At 36.2% G+C, this 26,978-nt stretch overlaps 1 protein-coding gene and 1 pseudogene across 3 annotated transcripts; both read right to left on the bottom strand.

The window, feature by feature from the left end:
* Positions 1-1,366: 1,366 nt before the first annotated feature.
* Positions 1,367-26,555, bottom strand: LOC149575575 (large ribosomal subunit protein eL13z-like). Of its 2 annotated transcripts, XM_089815334.1 has the most exons (6): positions 26,465-26,555; positions 26,266-26,355; positions 25,903-26,018; positions 25,655-25,788; positions 1,916-2,074; positions 1,367-1,823 (listed from the first exon to the last, which is right to left on the bottom strand). In XM_089815334.1, the coding sequence occupies exons 3-6, from the start codon at positions 26,009-26,011 to the stop codon at positions 1,602-1,604; spliced, it is 624 nt and encodes a 207-aa protein (XP_089671460.1). In that variant the 5' UTR covers positions 26,012-26,018; positions 26,266-26,355; positions 26,465-26,555; the 3' UTR covers positions 1,367-1,601. The 2 variants fall into 2 exon arrangements, with proteins under 2 accessions (XP_089671460.1, XP_089671459.1); XM_089815333.1 differs by lacking the exon at positions 26,266-26,355.
* Positions 13,626-15,221, bottom strand: LOC149575576 (uncharacterized; annotated as a pseudogene). The gene is made up of 5 exons (XR_016359717.1): positions 15,216-15,221; positions 15,067-15,143; positions 14,963-14,966; positions 13,840-14,800; positions 13,626-13,655 (listed from the first exon to the last, which is right to left on the bottom strand). The product of XR_016359717.1 is annotated as an uncharacterized LOC149575576 (transcript).
* Positions 26,556-26,978: the final 423 nt, after the last annotated feature.

Genomic DNA, 26,978 nt, shown 5'->3' with positions numbered 1-26,978 from the left:
ACACCGAGAAAGAGTGCACTCACTCCAAGGCAACCATTGCACTAGCAATTCTTGAAGAAGAATCAGCAAGAGGGGGGAGCTTCCACATCAAAAGGAGTCTAGGTGGATGCCTCGCTCCTTGAAGAACAGGGCGATGGCAGTTGCAAGCGTCGTAAAGTAAGGCAAGGGATTTCAACGATGGATGATCGCTCAACACCAACATTTACATGTGAAGAAGCAATGCGCTAGTTTAAGGAGTAGCAACAAATGATGGTGGAGACAACGGTGTTTGCAAGCATGCATCTTTGGTCCTATGTCCGTAGTTTTTTATATCTAGGTTGGGTTGGAAGATACTTGAGACATGCACTTTTTTGAATCTTGAAGACCCAAACATCTTCAAGCTCCCACTAGGCTCCTAAACATGTGAACTAAAAATTTGTTTTGTACTAGTAAAAATCAGTTCATCGTATATATTTATTTATATTTAAAAGGCTATTTTTTGTATATATGAATATCTAGTATAACTTTTAATGTGACCAATAATACTGCCATGACTGAGATCAACCTCCCCTCTAAAATTAGGCCTCAATTGGCAGGCTGATATGATTGAGATCAACCTCCACCTCTAAGGGCATTCCGAGCTTGTATGACTAACGCCCTCTAGTTTCAGGTGGAAACTAGAGACCAGTGAGACCACAAACAAGGTACCTCAACCCACACTTCAGTTATTCAAACTTGCAAGCTCAACAACCTAGTGAAGGTACAAGACATGCCAGCCCAATAGCCCCATAACCCAGCGGAGTTCAAAACTTGGTGAACACTCCACCAATCAATTGTTTAAACCTCCGGAAAATTTAAAATACCATGTTAACTTACTAATAAGAGTTATTTTATTTTATTTACTTGAGAATCATTTTATCATAGTATTTTAATGTATAGGATCCTTTGCTGCCACTGATATTATACATCTTGACATTTTAAAAAATTTAAAATTAGTATCAGCAGCAATCAGTCCTTCCAGATGATTGTGTAGTTTATCATCCTTTAACTGATTTCCATCATCATTAGTGAGCTTCACTGTCAGAGGTTGGAAAGACAAACAGCTATGTTGGGACAATTATAATTGCAATGACATAATAGAGGCTTGAGTTTGATGGTTATTCTTTGCAGTTCATGGCACAGCTTCCAGAGATTGCATGCACAAGTTTAAACAGTATGTGGACAGCAATTCTGAACTAATTTTAAGTATTGAAAAGCTTGGGGAATGGAGATACAGAGAAGATTATTCTGGTCCCATAAGGTTGAGTCTTTGCATTACATCTGCTGGGTTTTGGTCTCCAAACTTTTTCACAAATTGCTTACTACAGGCCCAAGTAACCCAAGAAGATTAGATAATCTTAAATCGATTAATTGTAAATCCTGAAAAGTTTGATGAAATCAACATAAGCATTTTGGGTCAGATTGTTTAATACTTGATTCTGACTGGTGCCTATATGCATCTAATGCATGCATTAATTTATGACAAAATTCAATACAACTCGATTCAAAAGAATGTTTTGTTAATCAATAACTAAAATATTCACTTTCTAATCATGTTCTTTTCAACCCAGCACTGCATTAAATCATTTTTTCTCATCCTTTTCTGCCTCAGCTGCCCTCTTCAAACGAGTTCCAGCCATTCGTTTGTTCATCCTTTCCACACGCAATTTGGAATATGCTTTAAAGGATTTCATTTCATCAGTAACCTTTACAAGTTCAGCAGATGGTTTTTCTTGATGGATTGGCAAATAAGTACCCTGTACTTGGGTTGCACTAGCCAGCTCCTCGGGACTAGAATCACCAACCTGCACATTAACTTGCAAAACTCATTCCAACTGCAAAAATGCAAAAAAATGCTTATCAATCAAAAATAACATCCAAAGAAATGAGACTTTACCTTAAACCTGCGAGCACTTCTTGGAAAGACAACCAACTTCGCTTTATATGTCTTCAATCTCTGAACATTTGCTTGAAGACCCTCCAGTGAACGATTTCTGCGACGATGATCCACTGCAATGCCTATAGTTGGAGCTAACTTCTTGGGAATTCCAGCGGACTGTATAGACATTCCAAAGCCAACGAAAAAGAACAATTAGTTTCTCTAGTACTCATTACAAGACAATGAAAATTTAGTGGAATGGAATTGGCCTAGATTTCTTATAGATTGCCTTTGGATCAGTATCATACCGCCATTCGTGTGCCATTTATTAAATGGTGCACAGCCTAAAAATAATAATTATCCGATATGATGTTTTGAAATAACAAAGATACGATATGATGATTTGAAATAACTAAACAGGATTGCAAGTAAGACTAGCTAGAGCTGACTGTGGATAACCTCCAACTCTACCTTTTGGGGCATTTACAAGAGGGGTAAAATATCCCAATTGCAGCAACAACAATAATAATTCATTGCTCAAGAATATTGGCATAAATGAAAACACAGTTTAAGAGTCTATTTCTAGTATAGAACTAAAATGGCATACACCGGATATATTTACTCCCATTTGAGCATCCCCGCATTTGGTCATACTTAAAAATGACATACCAATGGTTGCAAATCGACATACCAACCATTTATTCCTCAATCCAGACAAATATGGTTGTTCTTATGAATATGTTCACCGTTCTCTGTATGTCCAATATATAACTTATTCTTTAGCCTAAATAAATAAGTTCGTAATATAAATATATTCACAGTTCTCTGTACATTCAATCTAAAGCTTTACAAAAGAGGAAAAAAATTAAAAAACATATATCTAGGCAGTCTAACAGCAATTGACTGTGTTGATCTATTGGCTCAATGATTTCAGTAAACCTAATACTTAATTTCTGAATCTCTCAAACACCTTATTTTGCTATGGCCCTGTATCAAATTGCCGCCTTTGCGAATTTACCACAGAAAGTGGAGACCCCTGCCAAATTTCGAAAAAAAAATCACCCAACTAATTGAATCCAAAATCTTCAAAATTTTCCCCTATAAGCATCCTAAGACACCATCAATACAAACTGGAGGTAACTGAGCATCAACATATCAATCTGTTATGCATTTAATAAGGACTGCAGGCATAGGAATTGAGACTAGAAATGCATATTGAGAATAGGAATGGCTATTCTGATAAGAGCTATTTTTTGGAATGGATGTAAGCTCATTTTAGAGGCAAAATGGGCATATGTATCCTTATTCCCTATTCCAATTGGCGCACCAAATGGAAAATAGAAAACATATTCCTAATTTCCTATTCCTATTCCAGCAACCAAACAGGCCCTTAATGTTCAAACCAGTTTAATCAAAAGTTTTTGAATGTATTAAGGTACATTAATTGAGCATTACAAGCCTGATCATTAATCCAACTTATGACATGACACAAGAGAATATTAAAACCATAAAACTTATTGTAGAATTGTCCAGTCTTCTAAACTCCCAGAAATCATAGGCGAAAACTGAAAAGTATAAATTGCACAGGCATCTGAAATTTGACTATTTTGTTGAATACTGAAAACCTTTTGCAATTTGCATGCACTTCTTGATCCTGTCATTTTGATTGCAATACTGAGTAAAGAGGATGCCATCAAGGGTGTTCTCAATTCCTCCTATTGTGTGTAAGGCAAAGAGAGGAAGGGCACCTATGACTGAGCTGATAATGTCTGTATTAGTTCCACCACCAGCTCCATCTCATGACCACCATGCTAGCTTCCCTCATGTCCTCAAGGCTGCTACAATGGACCAGAGGCCTTTGCCTCCATCCATCAAGATGAAGTTTGGGCAGGGTACTGTGTTGGAGTTCCGTCATTGCAAGTCTTCTCCGGTACATCCTCTTTATGTTTTAGTCCTTGCTGTGGAGCAACCTTAGAATTCTCTCAATCATCTTTGCCCCGTCTATGGAGGATGGCAAGGCTTTTTGTCTTTTGTTTGGCAGTCCCTTAGCCTCTTTGTACTCTTTTGTTGGACATTTATAAATTCATCTTATCTTATTAACATGAACTTCTTCCTCGCAAAGTGCAAAATCAAGCTAAACCATTATGGATCATATTTTATGTCAATAACATTAGTATAGGCCACACTCTCATCGATACTTGTTTGGTACTCAATGTTTGTAGTACTGATTTATTACCTAAGATTAAAATACATCCTAGTTCAGTTGCATCTTCATCCTTTTGTGTTTGTCGAATTGGTAATGTTGGTCACCAAACTACAAGTACAATCATGCTATATTTGCAGCTTTGACTTGTTAGTGTTCACACCATGTACATGTAATATCAAGAACCCACACTATGGTTGCAATCTTGTCTATCTTGCATCAATCTATTAAATTTGTTCATTATAATCAATTGGTCACATCCAAGGTCATGAGTTGGTGTCAAATGGCTACACCATCAGCCATCGATTCCTCATAAAAAAAACTTAATTTCATTTGTATATCCTAATAATTTAATGTCATCTTGTAATACTTATTTCGAAGATGATTTTACTAATCCAATTCCTCCTAAAAACAATGCTTCTACTAAAAAGAATTCTTCAACTATTTCTTCTTCTTGACTAAATGCATCTTTGTAATGATTGGGGTTTTTTGAATTTTACAATATCCTTCATTGGAGAATATAAGATCAATTCTATCCACCATAAAACTAAAAAAATATGATTTGCACCCATAATCAATGATGATTGTTATTTTGCATCATGATATGGTGTGAGTACTATTTACCATGTTGTTAATGTTGATTGTACCCTCTTTAGGAGTAGCATTCACAATATGGTGTGGGATTTATTATTTTATCTAAGCATGGACACAGAGAAAATGATCTTGGGTGCATGGAACAGAGTTAAAGCTTTAAGAACTGGCATTGCACTCTTCTACCGTGGTTATAGGATACTAGCCATCTCCTTTATCTTTGACCCCTCCTACAATGTCTAATGCATGAAGGCCTTCTTGTGGGAAGTCAAGCTTTTCTCCACAAGACAAAAGGTTGCTTCTTGCCCCTCATTATTTATCCAAACGAGCATATTTTTATGACACTTCTTAAGCCTACTTGATTACTCTTCCTCCTACACATTAAAGTTCCAAACCATGATGAAAAAATACTCTTCTATTCATATCAAGTGCTTCCCCATTCCAATACTAAATGTAAGACCTCAAGGATAAGATAAAGAAACTTCATAAACCAAGTGTCATCAACCTTCCATCAATTGATCTGCTTATTTCTTCCCTTCACATGATAAGTGCCATTGAGGTTCACCTTAATCCTATTCTTTCTACATGCTAAGCACTGTCTCAAGATGTTCTTACACGCCTTCTATTGCATTACTACCAACTATGTGGTGTTTGCAGCTTCCTTACTCATTACCATTTATGGTAGTACACTATTGTGTGTAACCATACTTCGCCATTTACATGATAAGTGCCATTGAGGTTCACCTTAATCCTATTCTTTCTACATGCTAAGCACTCTCTCATGATGTCCTTACACACCTTCTATTGCATTACTACCAACTATGTGGTGTTTGCAGCTTCCTTACTCATTACCATTTATGGTAGTACACTATTGTGTGTAACCATACTTCGCCATTTACATGATAAGTGCCATTGAGGTTCACCTTAATCCTATTCTTTCTACATGCTAAGCACTGTCTCATGATGTTCTTACACACCTTCTATTGCATTACTACCAACTATGTGGTGTTTGCAGCTTCCTTACTCATTACCATTTATGGTAGTACACTATTGTGTGTAACCATACTTCGCCATTTATGGTAGTACACTATTGTGTGCAACCATACTTTGTCTACAAGGGTAACACAATAGTCTCTAACATGTTTATCCTCGCCTATATACTAGGGAGCAAGGACAACTTGTCTTGAAGGTGCACAACTCTCTTGAGAATTCACCCACTTCTTCCTTCTCTCATTTTCCTTAAAATATCAACTTGCTTGTGATTTCTTACATGCACTCTATTTATTATTCACCCACATAGTGAATCGGCTTATTTAACACATGTTCAAGCAACTGTCTATTTTTGCCCTTTGCAATACATAAAAATCTATCATGTCCATAGAGACTTTCTTCCACAATGTTGTTCCTCAAATTGTTGGTTGGAAGACCTATGAGCCTTGCTTGCTCAATGCTGGGTAATCCAACACAATTTGACCAACAACTAGGACTGATGCTAGATGATCAAATCCTCTTCACTTCAAGATCTACTAACCTGGTTGGGTATCCCTTATGAAAACTTATTTGATGAAGCTTATGCAGATTTTATTAGTTGATGTTCTTGGGATAGCAAGTTACTCCCAAGGAGTGGTCATAGGTATAAGGTTGAGTACTTTTTGAGTACTTAAATGAATATTTTAAATGCAAATGTGTGATGGAAAATGGTGATAGTGACTTATGTGATGCTGGTGATCAAATAAAGAACCTTATCAATTATGATTGTTGATCAGCTTAACAATAACTAGACCAGTCCTTTGCCATTGGGTAAATAAAGTCTAACCCTAAATCAAAGTATCATAAAACCTTTGAAGACAATGTGCACAGCATCAATTATTGGATAGAGAACTTGAGTAGCATGGACCCTAGTCTAAATGAATTTAACCCAAGTGATGGAGACACGGAGAACTTGAGTAATATGGACCCTAGTCTAAATGAATTTAACCCAAGTGATGGAAACCAGTTGGACAAACATTACATAGCAAGCAATATCTAATAATCAAAGATACATATGAAGTTCAATCCATCAACAATAACATGAATTCAAAAGGACAATACTGAAATGAGTTATTGAACATCCAGATATCTGAACTGAGTGTCAAAGGAAAGTATCTTTATATTTCTATATGGAATAATGAACAACTACAAAACGATGTAGATAGCATAAATCCTAAAATTGTATCAACTATTAAAGTTCAGAATACTTCATAATGTAAAAAAGGAAATACATCCAAAATATCAGATTGTATCTGCATCAAGGATAACTTGTATATGATTTGTAACTTATATGTTAAAATAAGATCCTGGTTCACCTTATACAAAATGAAAAGGTGTGACAGAGCTTTAGATCTCTTCATTTCATACATATTCATAACTAACTATTTACATCTGCATGAAAACTAAAAATTAAAAAGCTCCATGTTCTTCGTTCTCCAATCGCGGCCTCATCTTCTTCATTAGTTGCTGCTTCCGCTTGCATTGGTTCAGGTGCTGCTATCTAGTCACCAATTCACTTGGAAATCTGTGCATGTGTCGGCCATGTAAACTTGGAAATCTCAAGAATGAACTTTTGTATATCCTGCCACTTTTTTCTTGTTGCAACACGGACATCAGTCTGAAACTTGACAAACTTGCTCTCCAAGATGATAATTTTGTCGAGCAAGGTGTAGAAGTCATTCATCTGAATGTTTTCATTCTCCTTAAAATGAGTCATTGCTCTATGTAGCAATGTCATCATCTCATTCCTCCATTCTGGAAGGCTTTTGATGTTTCCCTCATTGTCCCTTATAGCAGGTATGACAGGATGCTCAGTAGAAGAGATGAGTGACACTTTCTGCTCAACCTTTTGTTGCTCCTGCTCCACAATTCTTTGGTATGGCTTCCAACATATCAACTGTATCCTTAATTTTTCGAGGAGCATTAAAAGCTCTTTTGGTTACTTCATAGAGTCTGCCCAATTCATACCGAGAAGGCTTCCATTTCCTTTCTAACACCAATAGTATAGCTTTGTTACCCTTAAAGAAATCAAGCATGTTATTCAAACATTGGCACCCCTCATATACTTCACTGCACTTTCCTACAATCATTTTGATCCTAAATGCTAGGATATCTTCATGGCTTTTATAAGTGAAATCTTTGTGTATATCTCCTTCCTTGACTTCTTCAGATTGCTTTTCCTTAACTTCAATGATGGGGGTTGCTAGCTGGTGAATAACAATGGCTCTGGGTGACGGAAGGGCTTTCATGCTATTACGCTGACTCTCCAACCTCCTTGTTTTTGTGTGCACTTTCTTGATAATTGCATTCATGTTCATCTCCCTTATCTGCAACTCCTCAATTCTTTCCTTCATATGCTTTATTTGAGCCCTATTAAACATGACTCTATATAACAACTCATTTGCAGAAATTAGGGGGTTAGTGTTATCTATTGTTTGGACTACTACCATCCCCTATGTTCCCCTAGAGATGTCAATCAATTTAGGCTTGTAACCTTTGAAAGTGACCCAGGTAGCCAATGTTTCTGCTTTTATATCAAATCCTAACCCCTCTATTTTCTCCAAAGTTTCAATTTCAGTGCCAAATGTACTGTCTTCTTGTCTCCTTACCTAATCTAACAAGAACAATTATTCTAGTGTCAAGCCTAGCACAATATGAATATCACTTTTGCGCATAATCTCCCTGGCTTCTTCTTTGGTGCAAGTTATGTCATCCAGGTGCAATTCATCCATCATTTGTTGAATTATTGTAGCATGTTGTGCTTCACCAATCCCTTGCAACCTTTCCTTCTTCTTCTCATCAAAATCTTTCATCCTATATTTGATTCCTTAAACTCCTATGTCTCAGTAAAGTCCTCTTGCTCAACAAGTCTCTAAGAAATGGCCTCTTTTGATCTTCAGTGTCAATTGGTTCATCATTTTCCATTGTCAATGCATGGTATCCCTGTACCTCCTCTTGAAACAAAGGTGCAGGCTATGGTTCTTTAACTGTAGTACCTTACTTCAAGCTCTTCTGAATATGGACAACCTCTTCTGACCCTTCTTCATCTGAATCACCATAAGAAACTAATGGAGCAGTGCTTTCTTCAGACACACTAGTCTCAAGTTCAGAGGTTGAATCTCCTGCTAGCAATTTTCTCTTCTTTTGGGAGGTTGCTCAATTTATTTGCCCTTTTTCTGTCTTATGTACTCCTGATGTAACTCATCAAAGTTTTGAATGCATTTGTCCACCCTAATAGCCTCCAACTCTATTTCATCATAAAAACGAGAGACTCATTTGCTTAACCTTTGATTCTCAATATTCAACAAAATTCAAGGCGTAGGCTATGGTTCTTTAACTGCAATACCTTCCTTCAAGCTCTTCCGAATATGGACAACCTCTTCTGACCCTTCTTCTTCATCTGAATCACCATAAGAAACTAATGGAGCAGTGCTTTCTTCAGACACACTAGTCTTAAGTCCAGAGGTTGAATCTCCTGCTAGCAATTTTCTTTTCTTTTGGGAGGTTGCTCAATTTATTTTCCCTTTTTCTGTTTTATGTACTCCTGATGTAACTCATCAAAGTTTTGAATGCGTTTGTCCACCCTAATAGCCTCCAACTCTATTTCAACATAAAAATGAGAGACTCCTTTGCTCAACCTTTGATTCTCAATATTCAACAAAATTCCCCACTTCTTTACCCTCTGAAGTATCTCAAAAATATGATCACAATTCCTGATGGTGTCTTCTTCAATGTTGAACTGGTGATCAAATCTTGCAACAAATAACTTAACATGTCCCTCAGGATCATACTATCTTGCCTTTTCACTCTGATACCCGAAGTTATTCATAATGTAGTCTTGCACCTCTTTTATATTTGAGTACCCTACTATAAAGCCATCAAATTTCATAAAATGGGGCATCCCTTTCTTCCACATCAATTACCATATCAAATCAAGGAAAACTACCCTCTCAGACAAATTGAGTTAGCCAATGTGGTTGCGGCCTACATCCATATAACACAATCAATGTAAAATCAGGCTTGCATATCCAATCCCCAAAGTTGAACTCATACTTCCCATCAGGCAAATATTCTTTTGGGCTCAACATGATCTTGATATGTTTGGGAATCCTGATAATTGTACCTCCAAGCATTCTACAAATCCGCACAACAAAAACATCACTGAATATCTTGAAATCCCCATCCCAGCCATGTTTATCCTAGGCCTTGCACCGTATCTGAGTGGGTAATGAGCTGCCTTGTTTATCAATGGTAGTAAGCTTCAAGGAATTCTTTAGGTGGTCAACATTTTGAAATAGCAGCAAATGGCATTACAAGGAATAGTTCTTGAGAGACTTCGTGGTCTTCCTTTTGGCTAATTGTGTATGAAGGGTTTTCTCAATTTCGCTAGCAAAGTCAAACTCAAGTTAGGAATGAGGGTTCTGAATTCTCGTGGACCTATACATGTAATCAAAGGGAATCTTTTCTTTAGAATCTTCTCCAAACAATTGAGCCCACTCATAATAAGTATTTTTGAAAAAACTCATAAACCTATCAATAGAGTGGGGACTCATGTTCTCAACTAGCATCAATCTGTTATTTTGACCTCTATTCATGAAATGTGCAATTTCTATGGGCCTGAATTTCATCAATTCTGAACTGATTCCAATTTATTTTAGTTAGGGTCTAGGATCTTAATCCAAAACACTGCTCAATTCAAGACCTAGTTATAACCAGCAAAGGCATTCCATCTGGCTTCCTAACTGTTCTTGTGGCTGGTTCATAACATTCCGCTAAAATATTGATGAGTTCAATGTCTACACACACATTCGAAACAATCATTTTTCCTAAGCCATGTTTCTAAGCATTATTCCTAGGTTCCTTTTCATCCTTGTTTGCATAAAAGTACCAGAATAAGGACCTACCATAAATTGGCAAACTTGCATCTTCACACCCACTAAATTCATCAGAAAATATAGACATGGTACCAGTAGCTGAAGAATCAGGAAATAACTCTTAAGAGTGTTTTCTAAATGGTTCTTTTTATGTTTTCACCTTTATCGTTCTTAGCAACTACTTCCTTCTTAGCAGTAACCTCTTTCTTAGGTGTCATTTGAATAAAAGAGAGAATTAAAAGAGAGAATTCATCTTACAGCTTTTCGAAGCTTGAAAATGCAACCTCACAACTCACTTCTTTGTTCTTCGAACCCTTCTGCAGCTTGGAATGGTATTTCGCTGAAAATGGTTTCTTGCTTTGAATAACTCATTGTCTTTAATCCTCTTTTAATTGTCATTTATGATTTCAAACCACTTTGCACAAGTGGCCAGTTCTCCACTTTGTTTACCTGTCAGCTCAGACATTCTGCAATTAATGTCTCGTACTTTAATGTACAATGAAATAACTTACTTCGCCTCCTACAGTATTCATTAATCATTTTTTCACACTTTCGCCATGTGGTTCCCTTAACCCTTCCAAAATGGCGAAAATCACCACTTCACACTCCCCTCTCAAAGGTACTTCTGAAACAACGAAAATTGTTATTTCTCAGTCACTTTTTGTCAATATGTGCAATCTTGTGAAAAGTCGCTACTTTGCAAGCCTTTCATCTTTAGTTGTCTGAAATAGCAAAAAATCACTACTTTGGAGGATGCCTCCTTGTATCATCCGAAATAGCAAAATTTCACCATTTCACAATTACTCCTAATCCCTTCCTCTAAAATGGCGAAAATATACTTACCAAGGTATTATTTAAGGAGAGATTGAAAATTTATGATGTGATTTGGCAACGAAATTTTCAGGGTTTACCAACATAGCAAGGTAAGTTCTATCTCATGTTTGTAGATCTTTCCCTTCTATCGAGGTAAGGTCCTAATTAGTGTCTACTTAGATTTGGGTCTTTATCTGAAAAGTGGCCCTCTTCCATATCGAGGTTAGCTATATTGTGTGTCTTATTCACCAATGGATTCCTTTAATAGCAAGGTTGGCTCAACTATTCTTTGATCACCTAACATAACATAGCTTGCTAGATTGTGATAATTCTTTTTAATTACTACACACGACAAATTAAGCTAGTTATTGAGTCATGTAGCCTCTTTGAAATTAGAGGCTTCCATGTTTATGATTATGTCTATTTAATTATCTATCTATATATCTAGGTGTTGTGTGGATGTGGAAACACCAAAACAAGGACTTGACTTAGGCAAGTCCTCAAATGGCCCCAAACATTTTTCCTCTTCATGTGAGCAAGTTTCTTGGACATATCCAATCACGATGAGGTTTTCTTGTCTGCTCAAGAGTTGGGTTTTCAAATTTTTCCTAAACCTTCATGCCACAGCATGTATCAGACCACATAGCATCATGCAAACATTAATGTGCCGCATTTTCATCCTTGACCAAACTCCTCAAATTTGGACTAAAAACTCTCTATCATCCACACTTCCAATTTTTCAATTAGAAATGCTAATTTATAATATTGCAATCAAATATTTTCACTAATGTGACTAGTACAAGATATTTGAATGTCTAGTATTTATTGATTCTTAAAGGAACATAATTTTCCTTTTGCAATTATTTTGTCCATTACATATACGAATTTCAAATTGAAATAATGGACAAATCCAACGTAACGGAGTAGACACAATGCCTTCTGAAACTGTTTTATGTGTTTAAACAACTCACGGTGGCATTACCCTTTAAAAAATCACATTTAACATCTAATGAGTAATTAAAACTTAAAAGTGAGTCTAGGGTTTTTATATATTTCTAAATTTTTAGATGATTCAGGATTAATGTTGAGGTATTTTAAGGTTTCTTGTTAGAATAAAATTCAATAGAAGTTCATAGAAATAAAAATAATACTAATGAGATACTTTAACTTATGGGGGCTTTACCTTCAATTATACCCTAACAAGGATTGGGATAAATTTGGTATAGTGACCATAGTAAGCCATGTTTGATGAAGTCATAAGCTACTACCTTAGGACCAAGTTTTTGCTTTTAAATGGGCTCTTTTTAGATAGAAGTAAAACAGAATCTTTTTGGACCATTTTGTGATGAATGGCATATTTTATGTTGTCTATTTATTTTACATACATGTTAAGCTACCAAACATATTTGATCAGATTTAAATATATCAGTTTTTTGTCTACATTTTGAGAATAGTGCATTTATCTTTTCATTTGCCTTGTTTTTGTTGGCCTTTTCTAATTTCATGCCTAGGCAATAGAACTCTATTTCCACTTTTGCTAGATCATGCCAATGTTGTGTAAATGGAATGCTATTATTTTTCAAGTGGCTTCAAATTTCACTTGATAATTGTACATGCCCTTGGACCAAGATTAGTTAAGTTGGCTAATTACAAAATAAATGTGATAACTTAATGTCTTACCAAAATTATGACACTAAATGAGTTTGAAGGTTATTTAACAGACAACTGGGAAATATATCAGCAGAGTGATTTACATGCATTCTCAAAATGTCATAAGTTAGGCAGATTTGATTAAATAAAATCAAATGAGAATTTGCAGAGCAATGAGGCGATCTATCAAATGCATCTTAAAACAAGAATCTTGAAGAAATACCACTTAAATGGACGACCCCTGCAGTTAGAAATATTCTAATAAATGGTTCTATTGCAATTCATATAGTATTTGTTCTACAAAAGATTGCAGGCTTGCCTTTCCAAACAAGCAAATAATCAACCACAAGAGCATATGGCAAGTAGCAAATAAAAAACAAGACAATGAATTGTGAAAAACTACATCTGAATCTACATTACTTATTGGAGAGCATAATCATCTCGAGGTTGTTGTAGAATATGATTGCCACATCAAGTAAGGGCAACTTTAGTCTTCAATCTAATTCCACAACAGACAATAAGCTCATGTGTTATAATAAAATTTGAAAAACTTACCAATGTTGGATATTGTTCAATAAGCCATGGAACCCATCAACGTCTGAAAACAATAAGTGAGATCAGATATTTTTAGCCAATAAGCTAGTTATATGGAAATACGCTGACGGGAAAGCATGATGTCTCACCCATCAAATTTTAAACCGGCGGGATAAAAAGTCAAAACACGATGATGGAATAAAAGTTGAAATCCAGGGATATTTGATGTCTTTCTCGTCGTCACCTACTTGTCTGCAAATAGACATTGGTGTAACAACAGATTTGTGCCCTTGGTTTTTGCACATCAATTGCATGCGGCAAAGATAAAGCTGTGAAAAAGCAGGTCCGACTTGCACATTCCGGTGTTGTCTTTCGGTAAAATAGTTGTCCAATTTGGCAGACTGCCAAAAAACGAATAGAGGGAATTCCCACATGCTGAGTATTTTTTTCCATTTTCATAGCCTCGGTTAGCCTCGTCTGATTTCAGGTACCCATTCATCACCACAGATTGCTGATTGTTGCTGCTGAAAGGGAGGACTCACAAATGGGTAGTGAAAAACTTGTTGTTGGGTACCACTTATCAATGGATTCTGAGGCATTCTCTCCTTCTGCATAAGCCCTGACCTTGTTGTATTGGGCAGCAGCTGCTGCTGATGAAGAATTTTGTCTTCAGTCTTAATTTTTTCTTTGGAAGACCAGGGCAGGGAAAGGGAGAGAGATGTAGGAAAATCCTGATTTACATTGGCATAGGATTTGAAGGCTGGTTGAACAGGGCCAGGACACTGGATTTATTGGGAATTAGGGAAGAAACTGTTACTGGAATCCGAGATTATAGGAGAATCAGCAACATGTCCTCCACAGTTGAGCTTCTTGAATCTCTGTGACTCCACCTCGATATTCCCATCCTCTTGAGTGCTTCTTCGTCATGAGACCAATCGACGCTGCTTTCATGTTGCAGTTATCACCAGCAGGGATGGCAGCACCAGCAATCTCGCTATTGTTTCTCTCAAGAGACAAGGAGCATGAAGGGGAATAAGAAGGCGATTTCTCAGCATAATGCTGGTGCAGAGTCGAATTCCAGTGGGTTTTGATGACGTTGTCAATGCAGCGGACAACACCTACAAAAGCCTTCACTTCGATCCAAATTTGGGCAGAGTATGAAGAGATTGGCGGAATGTAGGAATTAATGAAATGAAACCAACCAACAACCTACAAAGAGGAGTGGGGAGGGGAGTTTTGACAGTTGGGATCAGATGCTATGCATGTCTTGCACTTACTTATTGACAAACTATATCATATCATTGTCGTATACGCTGCAATCTAAATGAGTCACCCACTAAAACCAGCAATTATGAAACTTGATTCTCTTGCCTGCCTGTAAATAAACAGGCCGCTCTTATGCATCAAACAAACTTGTAGAATGCGCATAGGTAGGCATAATCTGGATTTCGAGGAGGGGATTTAGAAAGGTGTACCTAATAAAAACATTGTTTCCAAAGTTTGTCCATGTCCGGTAGCCTAAATGCACCGAATTTCTCCAAGTATTTTTCACCTGTCAATGATAGCCAAACAGATTTAACTAAAGGTCATTTTCTAATATAGTGACATATAGTTTGTCTTTAACCTGCATATTCCATTTTTGAATTGTATGTTACTAAACTGGTGATATTCTATATTGATTTTTTTATTTAATATATTCTGAAAAGGTTATTTAATTAAATTAGTTTCGAAATATGGGGACAAATATATTATGATTTTTTGAATTATAGATTTAAGTGTGTTAATTTTTTTCCAATCTCATTATAGAATGTGATTTAATACTGTATTTTGATTCAAAAATGTATACACAATAGAAATCCATAAATACATTTATAAGTTGATATGAATGGTAGAAATCTCCAAATGATTGGACAACTCGTTCACAATTAAAATTCAAAAATAAGACATAAATGTATGGAAGTTTTTTTCAAGTAATTTTTGATCATTTAACATCGAAGTGAGAAATGTACAATGATGCAGAATGGGTGGAAGGCAATAATCGCATGGGTTGAAACAATAGATATTTTTGGTGATAATAATGTTGAGGATAGTGAGATTGAAGGCAAATATCGCTTACCATGGAATGGGCGGGCTATAACAGTCCACAAATCCCAGAGGTTAACATTACAGAAACTTACAGTAGACATTGGGAACGAAGAGAGTCAAATTATTAAATAAGTATTTTACCAATTACTTCATAATATGGTAAACAAAATTCATTTTTCTCTGGAAAATAAATTGAATAAAGTTTTTCCTTGACTTTAAAAAATAAAAAGTTTTTGTCTGCATCACAGAATTTTTGGGCATTGCTTTTTTTTTGGTCTGTTTTTTGCTGACTTGTATTTTCTGGCTGTGCATCCTCAATCTGCAATTCCGACTGTCTGTGTTTTAAGAATCGCAGATGGCTTTTTTGCACAGATTTTTAACCCAAATCACAGTCGTTTTTGCTCTATTGGCAACGTTTAGGGTTTCTCAAACCCTCAATAACAGATTGGCACCCAGATATCCTGTTTTTTCTGCACATTTCTGCCATTATTTTTGGGGTATTTTGCAGCCTGGGCTTTTTTTGGTTGAAACCCTAATTTTCAGTACCGGATCAGAATTTTGTTTTACAAATTCTTAGTGGGTTTTTGGAGATCTCAACTAGGTTCTTGTCAGCCTTTTTGGGTGCCTTGATTTTCGTGCCTCAATTTTGAGCCAGTGGATCCGGGAACAAACAACATATTCTTTCTAGGTTTTTCAAGCTCTCTTCTAAGTACCTCTTCAAATTTTTGGGTTTTCTATTTTTTTGCCTCGAAGCACATGCCTTAAAAGGTTTTCACACTTTTTCACTAAAACATGTGCAATGGCAGCTCTGACTAATATTATGCTCAAGAGCAATTCAAATTTCAATGGTTGGAATTACAACACATGGAAGCAACAGATACTAGCAACTTTTGAATATTAGAATACTAATCAGATTGTTCTAGATGTTACACAACGTCCGCCTGCAACTGGTACTGATCAGGATACATAGGATCTAAATAATCAAGAGGCGGTGATGCTTCTCAAATTATCCATAGCTAATTCCATCTGGCGAAACAGCTGTCGAGACATGAGAGCATCTGAAGAATCTTCACAAGATTTCAAACAAAAGAAAAGCTTTCTTTCTCAAGAACTTCTATTATCATGGATGAGCAAAAATCGCTCCAAGAAAAACCTGAATAGGATTTAGGAAATACATGATCAATTGCTTGCCATTGGACGCAAGATGGAGGAAGAGGACATTGTGGTCATAACCCTCAAAAGTCTACCCAAGTCCTATGAGCATTTTATCAAGGCTCTCAGCATCACTTCTACTGGTATTGATATGAAGTTCACATATATTTGCACACTTCTACTTAAGCAAGATCGATGGAAACAACAGTTCAGTAGTTGTTCTAGCTCCACCTCCACAGAGCAAGCCTTTGTTGCTAAATCCTTTCAGAAGGATAAAGGCAACTCTCAACAGTCTTCTCAACAGAAGTCTTCTACTCCAGCTTCAGAAGGCTCCAAGAAAAAGAACATTCAATGCAACTATTGCCAGAAGTATGGTCATATGAAGGTTGAATGTCGGAAATACGTAGCTGCCCAATCCAAGCAATCAAGTCCGCAGCCCAAAGCGAACAGTGCAGAGCACACTGAGCAATCAGAATCTGCCTTTTACGCCTTTATGGCTAAAAGACTTGTAGATCATGTGAAGTTGTCTGCCTGGTACACTGATTTAGGTGTCTCTCATCATTTTACCCACTGCAGAGACTGGTTAACTACCAACCTTATTCACATTTTGTTACTTCTGGTGGCGGAGAAGAGTACACCGTTGTTGGCAAAGGCAGCATTCAGATTCAGTCTATTGGGAGGAATCTCATTTTCCTCGATGTATACTACATTCCAAGGATGGAATTGAATCTACTCTCTATCAGTCAGTTGTTGCGACACTCTCCATCGTTGGATGTCGCCTTCAATTCACACTAGTGTACCATCACTGATAGGGCAACTCAATCTATTATTGCAATGGGTTTTTGGGATCATGGTCTTTTTCGACTTACTGATTCTGGTGATTCTCGAGACATAGCTATGGCTGCTCGGCAGTCTTTTGTGTACATTATCTCTCTCAGCTTGCTCAAGAAGAGCTTGTCCTCGAGTTGACAAAGATTAAAATTCAGTAGCTTGGGAGTTTGTGATTCATGTCAAATCTGGGAAGCAACATCGTACACCTTTCACTACTGGCAATTCATGGCAAGCTTCTCAGGTACTTCAATTTGTTCATGCCAATATCTGCGGCCCTATGGCCACTCCTCTTGTTCTTGGGTCCAGGTATTTTCTATTGTTTGTTGATGATTTCAATAGAAAAATGTGGGTATATTTTCTTAAAAAGAAATCAAATGCATTTATCGTATTTTAGAAGTTTAAACCTTTAGTTGAAAAAGAGTCTGGAAAATCTATTATTACTCTTAGGTCAGACAACTGGGGGAATTGTGTTCTAATGAATTCTCTAGCTTCTAGGATACTCATGGCATCGAACGCTAGTTAACCACACACCACAACAAAACAGCATAATTAAACGTCAGAACTGAACAATCACCAAGATGGCTTGATCCATGCTCAAACACAAACATGTTCCGAAAAAGTTTTGGGCTAAAGCAATTAACACCTCAATTTATCTTTTGAACCAGTCACCCACAGTGGCGGTCAAAGGTAAGACTCTAAAAGAGGCCCGATCAGGTCGCAAGCCCAAAATCAGTTACCTGAAGGTTTTTGTCTCTCTTGCTTTTGTTTGGATCCCTGATGTGTCACGCACCAAGTCGAATGCCAAGAATCAAAAACTCATGCTTGCTAGACATAGTAGTCTTCACAAAGCCTATCGCTTGATTGACACTAAGACATCTCGTCTCTTGTACAGTCGTGATGTAGTCATTGAGGGGCAACGAGGACCATTCATGCTTGTTTCTCCTATTCCTAATCCAACCGACCAATCTTTACGGCTCATGATTTGGGAGTTAGGCTTCCATTAGGTCCACCTGATGGGAAGACTCTTGTAGCTCTTACAGCTCCAATTATATCAATGATCCTTGTATAGACACCTCCAGCTGCTCCTGTCAAATTTGTAGATGCTTCACCTGAGTTTGATCCAGAGTCTTCTAATGAAGAACCTAGTCATAGAGCATCTCACGATAATAACGTTGGTCATTCTCCTCTCCGCTCTAAGTGGTGGCCTAACACTTTTTGATCTTTGTGATAATGAACTCATTGATGGGAGAGCTGCTCGAAAAAAGAGCAAACTGACAGAGTCTGATACTTTGCTCTCATGGCCAACATTCAAAGTGTGTTTGAACCAGTTTTCCAAGACTCTGCGAGTCCATGGCAGAGGCAGCCTTTCCGAGGCAAATGGCCTTTGGACTCAAACTCCGCCAATTCTTGACAGAGTCCACGTGGACTCACTGAGTATCGAGCCCAAGACTCTCCCAAAAAAAAAATTGATAGAGATTTCTAGGAGTTATTTTTCAATGTATATTAATTCTAAAAATGATGTTGTGGTACGTCAAGAATTTATTAAGGATTGAATCTTAACTTATATCTTCAAATTTATGTCTGAAAATCTTGAATATTATAGGAAATTTAATGTTTAAACTTTAAATCTTCAAATGTCGTTAACTAAGTTATAGCAAATTACATAGCTAAATAGCCATGCATCTCAAAATGAAGGATAGTTACCCAAATTGAAGGCTCATTGCTAGTATTGGTTACTATCTGGGTTTCATTATGAAGAAGTCGCTTTTAGCATTGTAGAGTTCAGTAATGTCGTACAGATATTTTCAAATTTACATATATTTGTGTTAGAATTCTATAACGATGTATATAAGTTTTTCTTTTTCTTTTTAGACTTACATGTTCGTGAATGTTAGAACTCTCTAGTGTTGTACATAAAGTTATAAACTTTCAGACTTACATGTATATGTGTTGGCTATGTCCTTGATCATTTTCTTGGCAAAAAATTGTAAACCAGCTATAATTGTTAAAAAAAGACTTTTACCGTTAAAGGTTGTGTTTCACCAAACAAATTGATAGACATACTTGAGAGCCCTGTTGTTGTCTACAATGCGCAAATAAGTTGTAACAAACATAATTCTCAATATCTGAGTCTTCCATGGCTTATCTTAGGCATATTCATAGGAAGGCATAGGCTACTATGAACCTTAGTCTTCTACACTCTAGCTGATATTTTGATAGATGTTCTCAACTTTCGATTCCATGGATTTCATATATTGTAGACATTTAACAGTGACACTATGTTTAACTTTATATTATGTTGTTTAGTTTTTTCTCCTTCAGAAAATTCGCTGTTATACTTATGTGATCTATGCAAAATTGTGCATGAGTATTATACTATTAAGTAGCTTTTATTTATCTCAATTATTATGTATTTGATGTTAATTGACTAAATGTTGCATGAAAACATCTTTAAATCCTTAAAAATCTTTGAATTTCATGAGTTTTTTTATTTTCTGAGTCCAAGCCGAGTCCAAGTCCGAGACGGATTTTGACTTATTGAGTTAGAGGCGAGTCTGAGTCCTGTAACTATGGTTTGAACCTCAAAACATATTCCAAGGCTAAAGGAATTCTAGAGTTGGAACAGGCCATGACATTTGAACCATAGTTGGAAAACTCACCAAAGGCAAAAACTCACCAAGCCCCCCAAAAGTTTAATCGCGAAAAACTTGGCGATTTTTTTAAAAAACTCAGGAAAACTCGAGAACCTTAAAAAACCACTGAAATTTAATTTAAAATACATTTATTTTGCAAAATTTAATGAGAAAATGCATCTAATAAGTTAATTAAAGAGAATACAAAAGAAACAAGCAGAGTTTAGATATATATATAAACGCATAGTGCATACAAAATTGCATTCTCATGCGGAATGCTCATGGCAGGAAGCAAAATAGCAAATAGTTTCAATCTGTCAAACTAGAAGTAAATACCAAAAGTCTAAATACATCAAGATTCAATCCACTCAAATCCGCCTTGAATCACTTACAATCAGCTAAGAGTGCCTCCAAACCTTCTTCCCTTCACACAAATGCAACAAACAATGCAAAAACAATGATTTTTTGCCCTATTAAGCCATCACTGGGTGCGAGTTTCCTTAACCGCGAGTTTTAAAAAAAAATCGCCGAGTTTTTGCCCAGTTGCCGAGTTTTTTTCCTGCGAATTTTTCTGGGATTTACTCGCCCAGCTTGAATACTCGCCAAGTAATCTGCGAGTTTTCCATCTATGATCTAAACACCAGAGCTTGCAAGAGAATAACACCTAGGTCCGTTTTGATCTTTTGGCAGGGAAGAAATCATGTTAATGTTTGGTAGCTTATGTCGGATAACTCTATGGATATACATGTAATTATATATAAGATATAATTCTATGTGAGATATAAACTTATTATATGTGAGAAATATATATAAATATATATATATATATATATATATATATATATATATATATATATATATATATATATATATATATATATATATATATATATATAATTAAGTTTATATAAATTAATTATTTGATTATTGAATAGACATGTCTATTCAATAACCTATGCTCAATCTAAATGAGAGGATGTTGCATATGGAAAACATATACCTCAATAGGCAATGCCATTACATTTGCAGCTGATCCAAAAAACTCAACAAATCCATTTGCTGCAAATGGTTTTAAAAAATCAAATACAAATCTCATGATAAGTACAAAGCTCGTTTAGTTGCAAAGGGCTTTTCTCAATGTCAGGGCATTGATTATGAAGACACCTTTGCTCCTACTGCAAAGATGAGCACAATTAGATTCGTCCTAGCCATGGCAGCACAATTTGACTAGAAGGTCCATCAGATGGACATCAAGAGTGCTTTCTTAAATGGTGACCTACAAGAAGGTCTACATTACGCAACCTCCAAGCTTCAAGGTTGTTGATGAAGAACATCAAATTCTCAAATTAGTGAAAGCTTTCTATGGCTTGATGCAAGCCCCTCGGGCATGGTACATAAAAATTGATATGTACCTCTGTAATCAAGGCTTCCAGTGGAGTTCTTCAAACTCAAATTTGCACATGAAGACTGCTGACAATGACAGAATCCTTTTGGTTATTTATGTGGATGATTTGATTATCACTAGCAGTTCAACATCTTTGATTCAAGGAATCAAACAAAATTTATGATAGTCCTTTGATATGACTGAGCTTGGGCTTGTGCATTATTGTTCAGGTGTTGAGGTTAGGCAATAGTCTTTTGGTATATTCATCTCTTAGTCCAAATATGCCAGGGCACTGTTAGACTAATTTTGAATGCAAGATTGCAGGCCTGTATCTACACCCATGGAGAAAGGTCTCGAGTTATCAGCCAAGTTTGATTCTCTTCCCATTGATAATACTACATACTAGAAACTAGTAGGCAACCTCATCTACCTCTCTGCTACGAGGCCTGATATCAACTGCAATAAGCTACATCTCACACTTTATGACAGCTCCTAAGGTTGATCATTGGGATGGTAGCAAAGCATGTGCTTCGTTATGTGTAGGGCACTACAAATTATGGACTTCCTTACTCTCGAAGTTCTAATCCTAGACTCAATAGGTTCACATTTTCTAATTAAGCAAGCATTGTTGACGATAAAAAGTCAACTTCTAGATATGTGTTCAGTTTGGGATCTGGTGTCGTCACATAAACCAGTAAGAAGTAGCAGGCAGTTTCTCTCTCCTCCATAAAGGTTGAATACAAAGGGACTGTTAGCGCAAGATGTGAAGTTGTTTGGCTTGGTCGTATGCTTAGGGATATGCAGATGCCACCAACAAGACCAACCACTTTGTTTGTTGATAGAGAAAGAGTTATCAAATTGGAACGGAATCTAGTCTTCCATAAACAAACCAAGCATGTGGATGTTCATTGTCACTACATATGATGACTGGTTGAAGATAGGACAATTGACTTGCAGTATGTTCCTACAACGGATCAGATTGCAGACATTCTCTCAGCAAGCCTCTTGGTCCTGATAAGTTTGTCAAATTCAAAGGACAGCGTGGTGTTGTGGATAGATTAACAATTAAGGGAGCGTATTACAATAATAGATAGCTTCTATTATTATGTATTATAGTTAATTGTTATCTATTTGTAATATGTTGTAAATATTAGAATGTTTCTAATATTTAGTTAGGTTGTAGATAACTGTTAGTTTTCTATTAGTTAGAATTAAAAATTTCTATTCTTTAAAATTGCTTCCCAAGGAAACGTCGTTCATTCTTTTTTATAAATTGACCTCTAGATCTTTGTTAATATCAAGTAAGTATTTTACCAATTACTTGGTAATATTGCTATTGGCTAAAACATTGCACCTTTTTTGGGTGCAAATACTAGCTATTAGAAGCTTGTTGGATATAATTCAATAAATCATGTGTTGGAAATTATGTCATTGATTTGCCAACATTTGCATGTTGTAATGGTTGAGTTGTGGTGTTGTTCTTGCCATCAAAGTTCAAACCTCTTTAGGGTGGTATTGTTAAATGTCCAAATGGAGATTGTTAATGTTTTGAGCCTGAATAATTGGAATGCAATATACAGAAAACCAAAAAAGCATACAAGCAAAGAACACTACTATATACCCTCGAAAGAACTCTCCTACTTGAGGGAAAAATCCCAGCCACTCAAAAAAGATAGATCCTTTATTTAGATCTCAAAATCAATATAAGTATTCTCACTTATGATTGAAGTCTCCAACCAGAGTCAATCAATAAGCCTACATTTTCTTTTATCAAAAATACCTCACATTCTCATAGACTTCTAAAACAACTAATTAAAAACATAAAGAATCATGTAGATTGCTCAATGATTATACACACAAATCGTATACAAATAGCTAATATAAAACAACCGAGTCTATGCACATATACACTTGGTGCAATTGATCCACAACTCAAAAAATATTGAAATATATATGATAATTGCATATACATTTAGGCTTATGTATCCCCAAAGCAAGATAAACACATAACCCAATGTCATAATACTTCTTTCTAACTAAACAATGGTCCCATGAGCGATATCACTATCTTTTTTTGTAAACAAAACATAACTCCTATGCAAAAAATTGAAGAGTTGTCCATAGATGCACTATCATCGACAATTGCATAATTCAACCTACATCTTCAATGTGTAAATTGAAAACCTCCTAACATAAACCATCATCCCCATTCAAGATACGACGATATCATAAAAACATAACCTATCAATTCGTACCAAAATGATACACTTAGCTGCCAAGTCATAATATATGAAGCCCAGCAATACACGCAATGTCCAAACATAATCACACTCCATCTCAGCATAATGTAAGCATGGTGGAAGGCCATACGAGAGACACAATAATCGACTAATGAGCTACAATAATGCTCCAACACAAACATGTAAAGAACCATTAATAAAACTTTTGAATTCAATGCTCTAACACAGTGAATAGTGGCTCAAACACAGAAGATGTCTTGAGGAAGCCATTTGAGGCATGAATGTACTCTATCGCAGCTACCTTATCACTAACAAGGATGAGAGCCTTAAGTGAAAGAGTATACCCCTCTTTAAAAAAATGTCATTAACATAAAAGGGCGGGACTAAAACATTAGAGTTCAGATTGTGCACTATTATTGAGATTTTTTTGCGCTAAAAAAAGTACAGATTACAAAAAAAAGAAATGGTTGTTTCTGTACTAGCCTGCCCATGATCAGCACTTGATATTAAGGCATTGGATATTTCGGCTGACCATGCCTACATTGTTGCCCAAAATAGAGGTTTTAAATTGCTTTGAATAAATAAATTTGTGCTTGTTTGTGAGGGCCAGCCCATTTCCTATTACGCTGACTGACCCAAAATTTTGGTCATTTAGTTGTGTGTAAATTAATTTCAAAAAATATATAAATCTTTGCAAGGACCAAACGTTCTTGATATAATTACCCGTTTAGGAAGAATTACATCCCTTGGGCAAAGGGATTTATTAGAGAAGATATAAAACAAGGAAGAGGAGGAATTACTTGAAAAAAAATTAATGCATCTCTTTCAAGTTTCGTCACAGACTTAAGAACAGAAAAAATGGACTTCAAGAACAGATTTTAAGAAAGGTTATGAGCAAATGTTGAGTAAGTGCATGAGCAGATCTAAAGCCAATATGCTGCAGAATTAGAGCAGGTTTGGGTGAAGTGGTCAGCAGATTTCTAAAGGTGATTTAGAACAGATCAAAGAAGTCGCAAGTAAATTATTATAGTGTTCACTTGGAGGTTGGTGTCTCCCAATTAAAGAGATTGAGAGAGGTCGGCACCTCTCATTAAAAGAAATTGGTGTTCCTTGATTGGTCGGTTCCTTCCAATTAAAGAGATTGAGAGGTTGGCATCTCTCATAAAACGAGATCGGTGTCCCTTACTTAGTTCAAATGCTCAATTGGCATCTCCTTTCTTTCGTGCCTATAAAAGAAGTTCTGTTAATGAAGTAAGTTGTTACCTACAAGAAGATCTATATAAACAAAATGTTCTCATGGATTTCTTCTACAAGGGTTTCCACGTAAATTGTGTGTTAGTCTTGAGATCCTTATTGACAGATCTTGCATGTATTATTGTTAAGGATAATAAAGTTTGGAATATTACTGTTGTTGCTAGTTGAGTTTTAAAAAATAGAAGTTTGTTGTTATAAGGATTGACCCCATTTTCGTTATAATTGAGTGCTCTTCATATTAAATATCATTCACAAAGAGATATGTTATAGCTGCACGATCCATCACTCTCCGAAAAATTGTGAAATTTATGTATACAACAATCATACCACAATGAATGAAAAGTACTACAAAGATTGTGCCATTATAATTAAGTACGTTCAAGCAGTAATGGTCATCAGATAATCACACACAAAATTCACAAGTAAATTTCAAGAACAGAACTATTGGATATGTGTGTGTGTGAGTAAGTGAGAGAGATCTTACCTTAAGTTCCTCCAGTGAGAATCCCCTCCCGGCACGAATTTTCATGTTATATCTTTGTGTCTGCCCGTGTACCACTGGACGGAGAGGGCCAGCCGTAGGGCGGGGAAAGATTTTCACGGCCTTCTTCTGACGAGCTGCAAAATCCACCTTTCAAAAGCATTAAAAACCACAAAAAATGAAAAATGCTGGAGTGGCCTGCAAGTCGGCATACTAGAACCTAAAAACCTGAGTCAGAAATATGAGATTACCAGTACGTCTCCTCGCCTTGCGAGCAGGCTGATTGAACCAGGTCTTAACATAGCGCTGCCAATGCTTCTTGAAATGCCCATTGGGCACAACATTGTTATGCTTCACCATCACTTACCTGCACCCAAACAGAAATTCACTGTAAGGGAAAGAAAAATGTTATAATACTGCCCATTAAATTTCGTTAATCGGACCAAGTGAAGATATAGCTATACAATACGATCTAAAAACACCAAAATAAAACAACAGTTTCTTTTGAAACTGTAGAACCCTAAACCCTTGGAGAAGATAATACGCTCAAAATACCATTATTATTAGAAACTAAGGAGAATACACGGAAGTGGGAAAAAATGATAAGGCAGAACCTATAGAATCCTAAAAATCGTAATTCGCTCCAGGCAGCACAAAGACCGTAAAGCCCAGAGATTACGTTACATAAACAGCCAGATAGTTTGCTGAAATTTAAAGTATAGGTAAGTAAACAACCAGAAATGCTGTTCAATTTTATGGAACTGGTCTAAGAAATTTTGATCAAATTTTCTCCAATAAGATGATCGTCCATACCTGTCTCTTCCGCCTTCTCTCTGGTGAAGCGAAAGCAAGGCCTTCCCTCCTCACAAAACTCGTAATTTAAAAAACAAACCCTAAATCTAGACAACCACGCAAGGTGAAAACAATAATAAATCAAACCAAATTGGACAAGGACGCATAGCGTCAAAGTTCCTACGTCAAAGTTCCTACCTAAGTATAGTTTTTGCATATGACAAGTAGTTTTATACATTGGATATGCAATAAGATAAAGCATGTGATGCAATTTCTCATTGTATTTCAATAATAGTTTACATTAGCAAAGCATCTACTCAATCATGTTATACAACTTGATAGAGAAATAGTATGTCTCATAGCATATCAATGCATATATATTATTGCATTCTATGTATATGACATAGAGAGTGTACTTGGATATGAGACTCATGCATATACATTATTTGATTACACTTCTTACTTTTGACTAGTATCTTTTGTAACTAGCATTAATTATATCTTGATATGCCATTATAGCTATCCATGATACCTA

This window comes from Cupressus sempervirens, chromosome 2, assembly GCF_028749045.1.
Source record: "Cupressus sempervirens isolate cs-2001-9-10 chromosome 2, ASM2874904v1, whole genome shotgun sequence".
NCBI classification, from domain to species: domain Eukaryota; kingdom Viridiplantae; phylum Streptophyta; class Pinopsida; order Cupressales; family Cupressaceae; genus Cupressus; species Cupressus sempervirens.
This window is presented reverse-complemented; position numbering and strand designations above follow the sequence as displayed.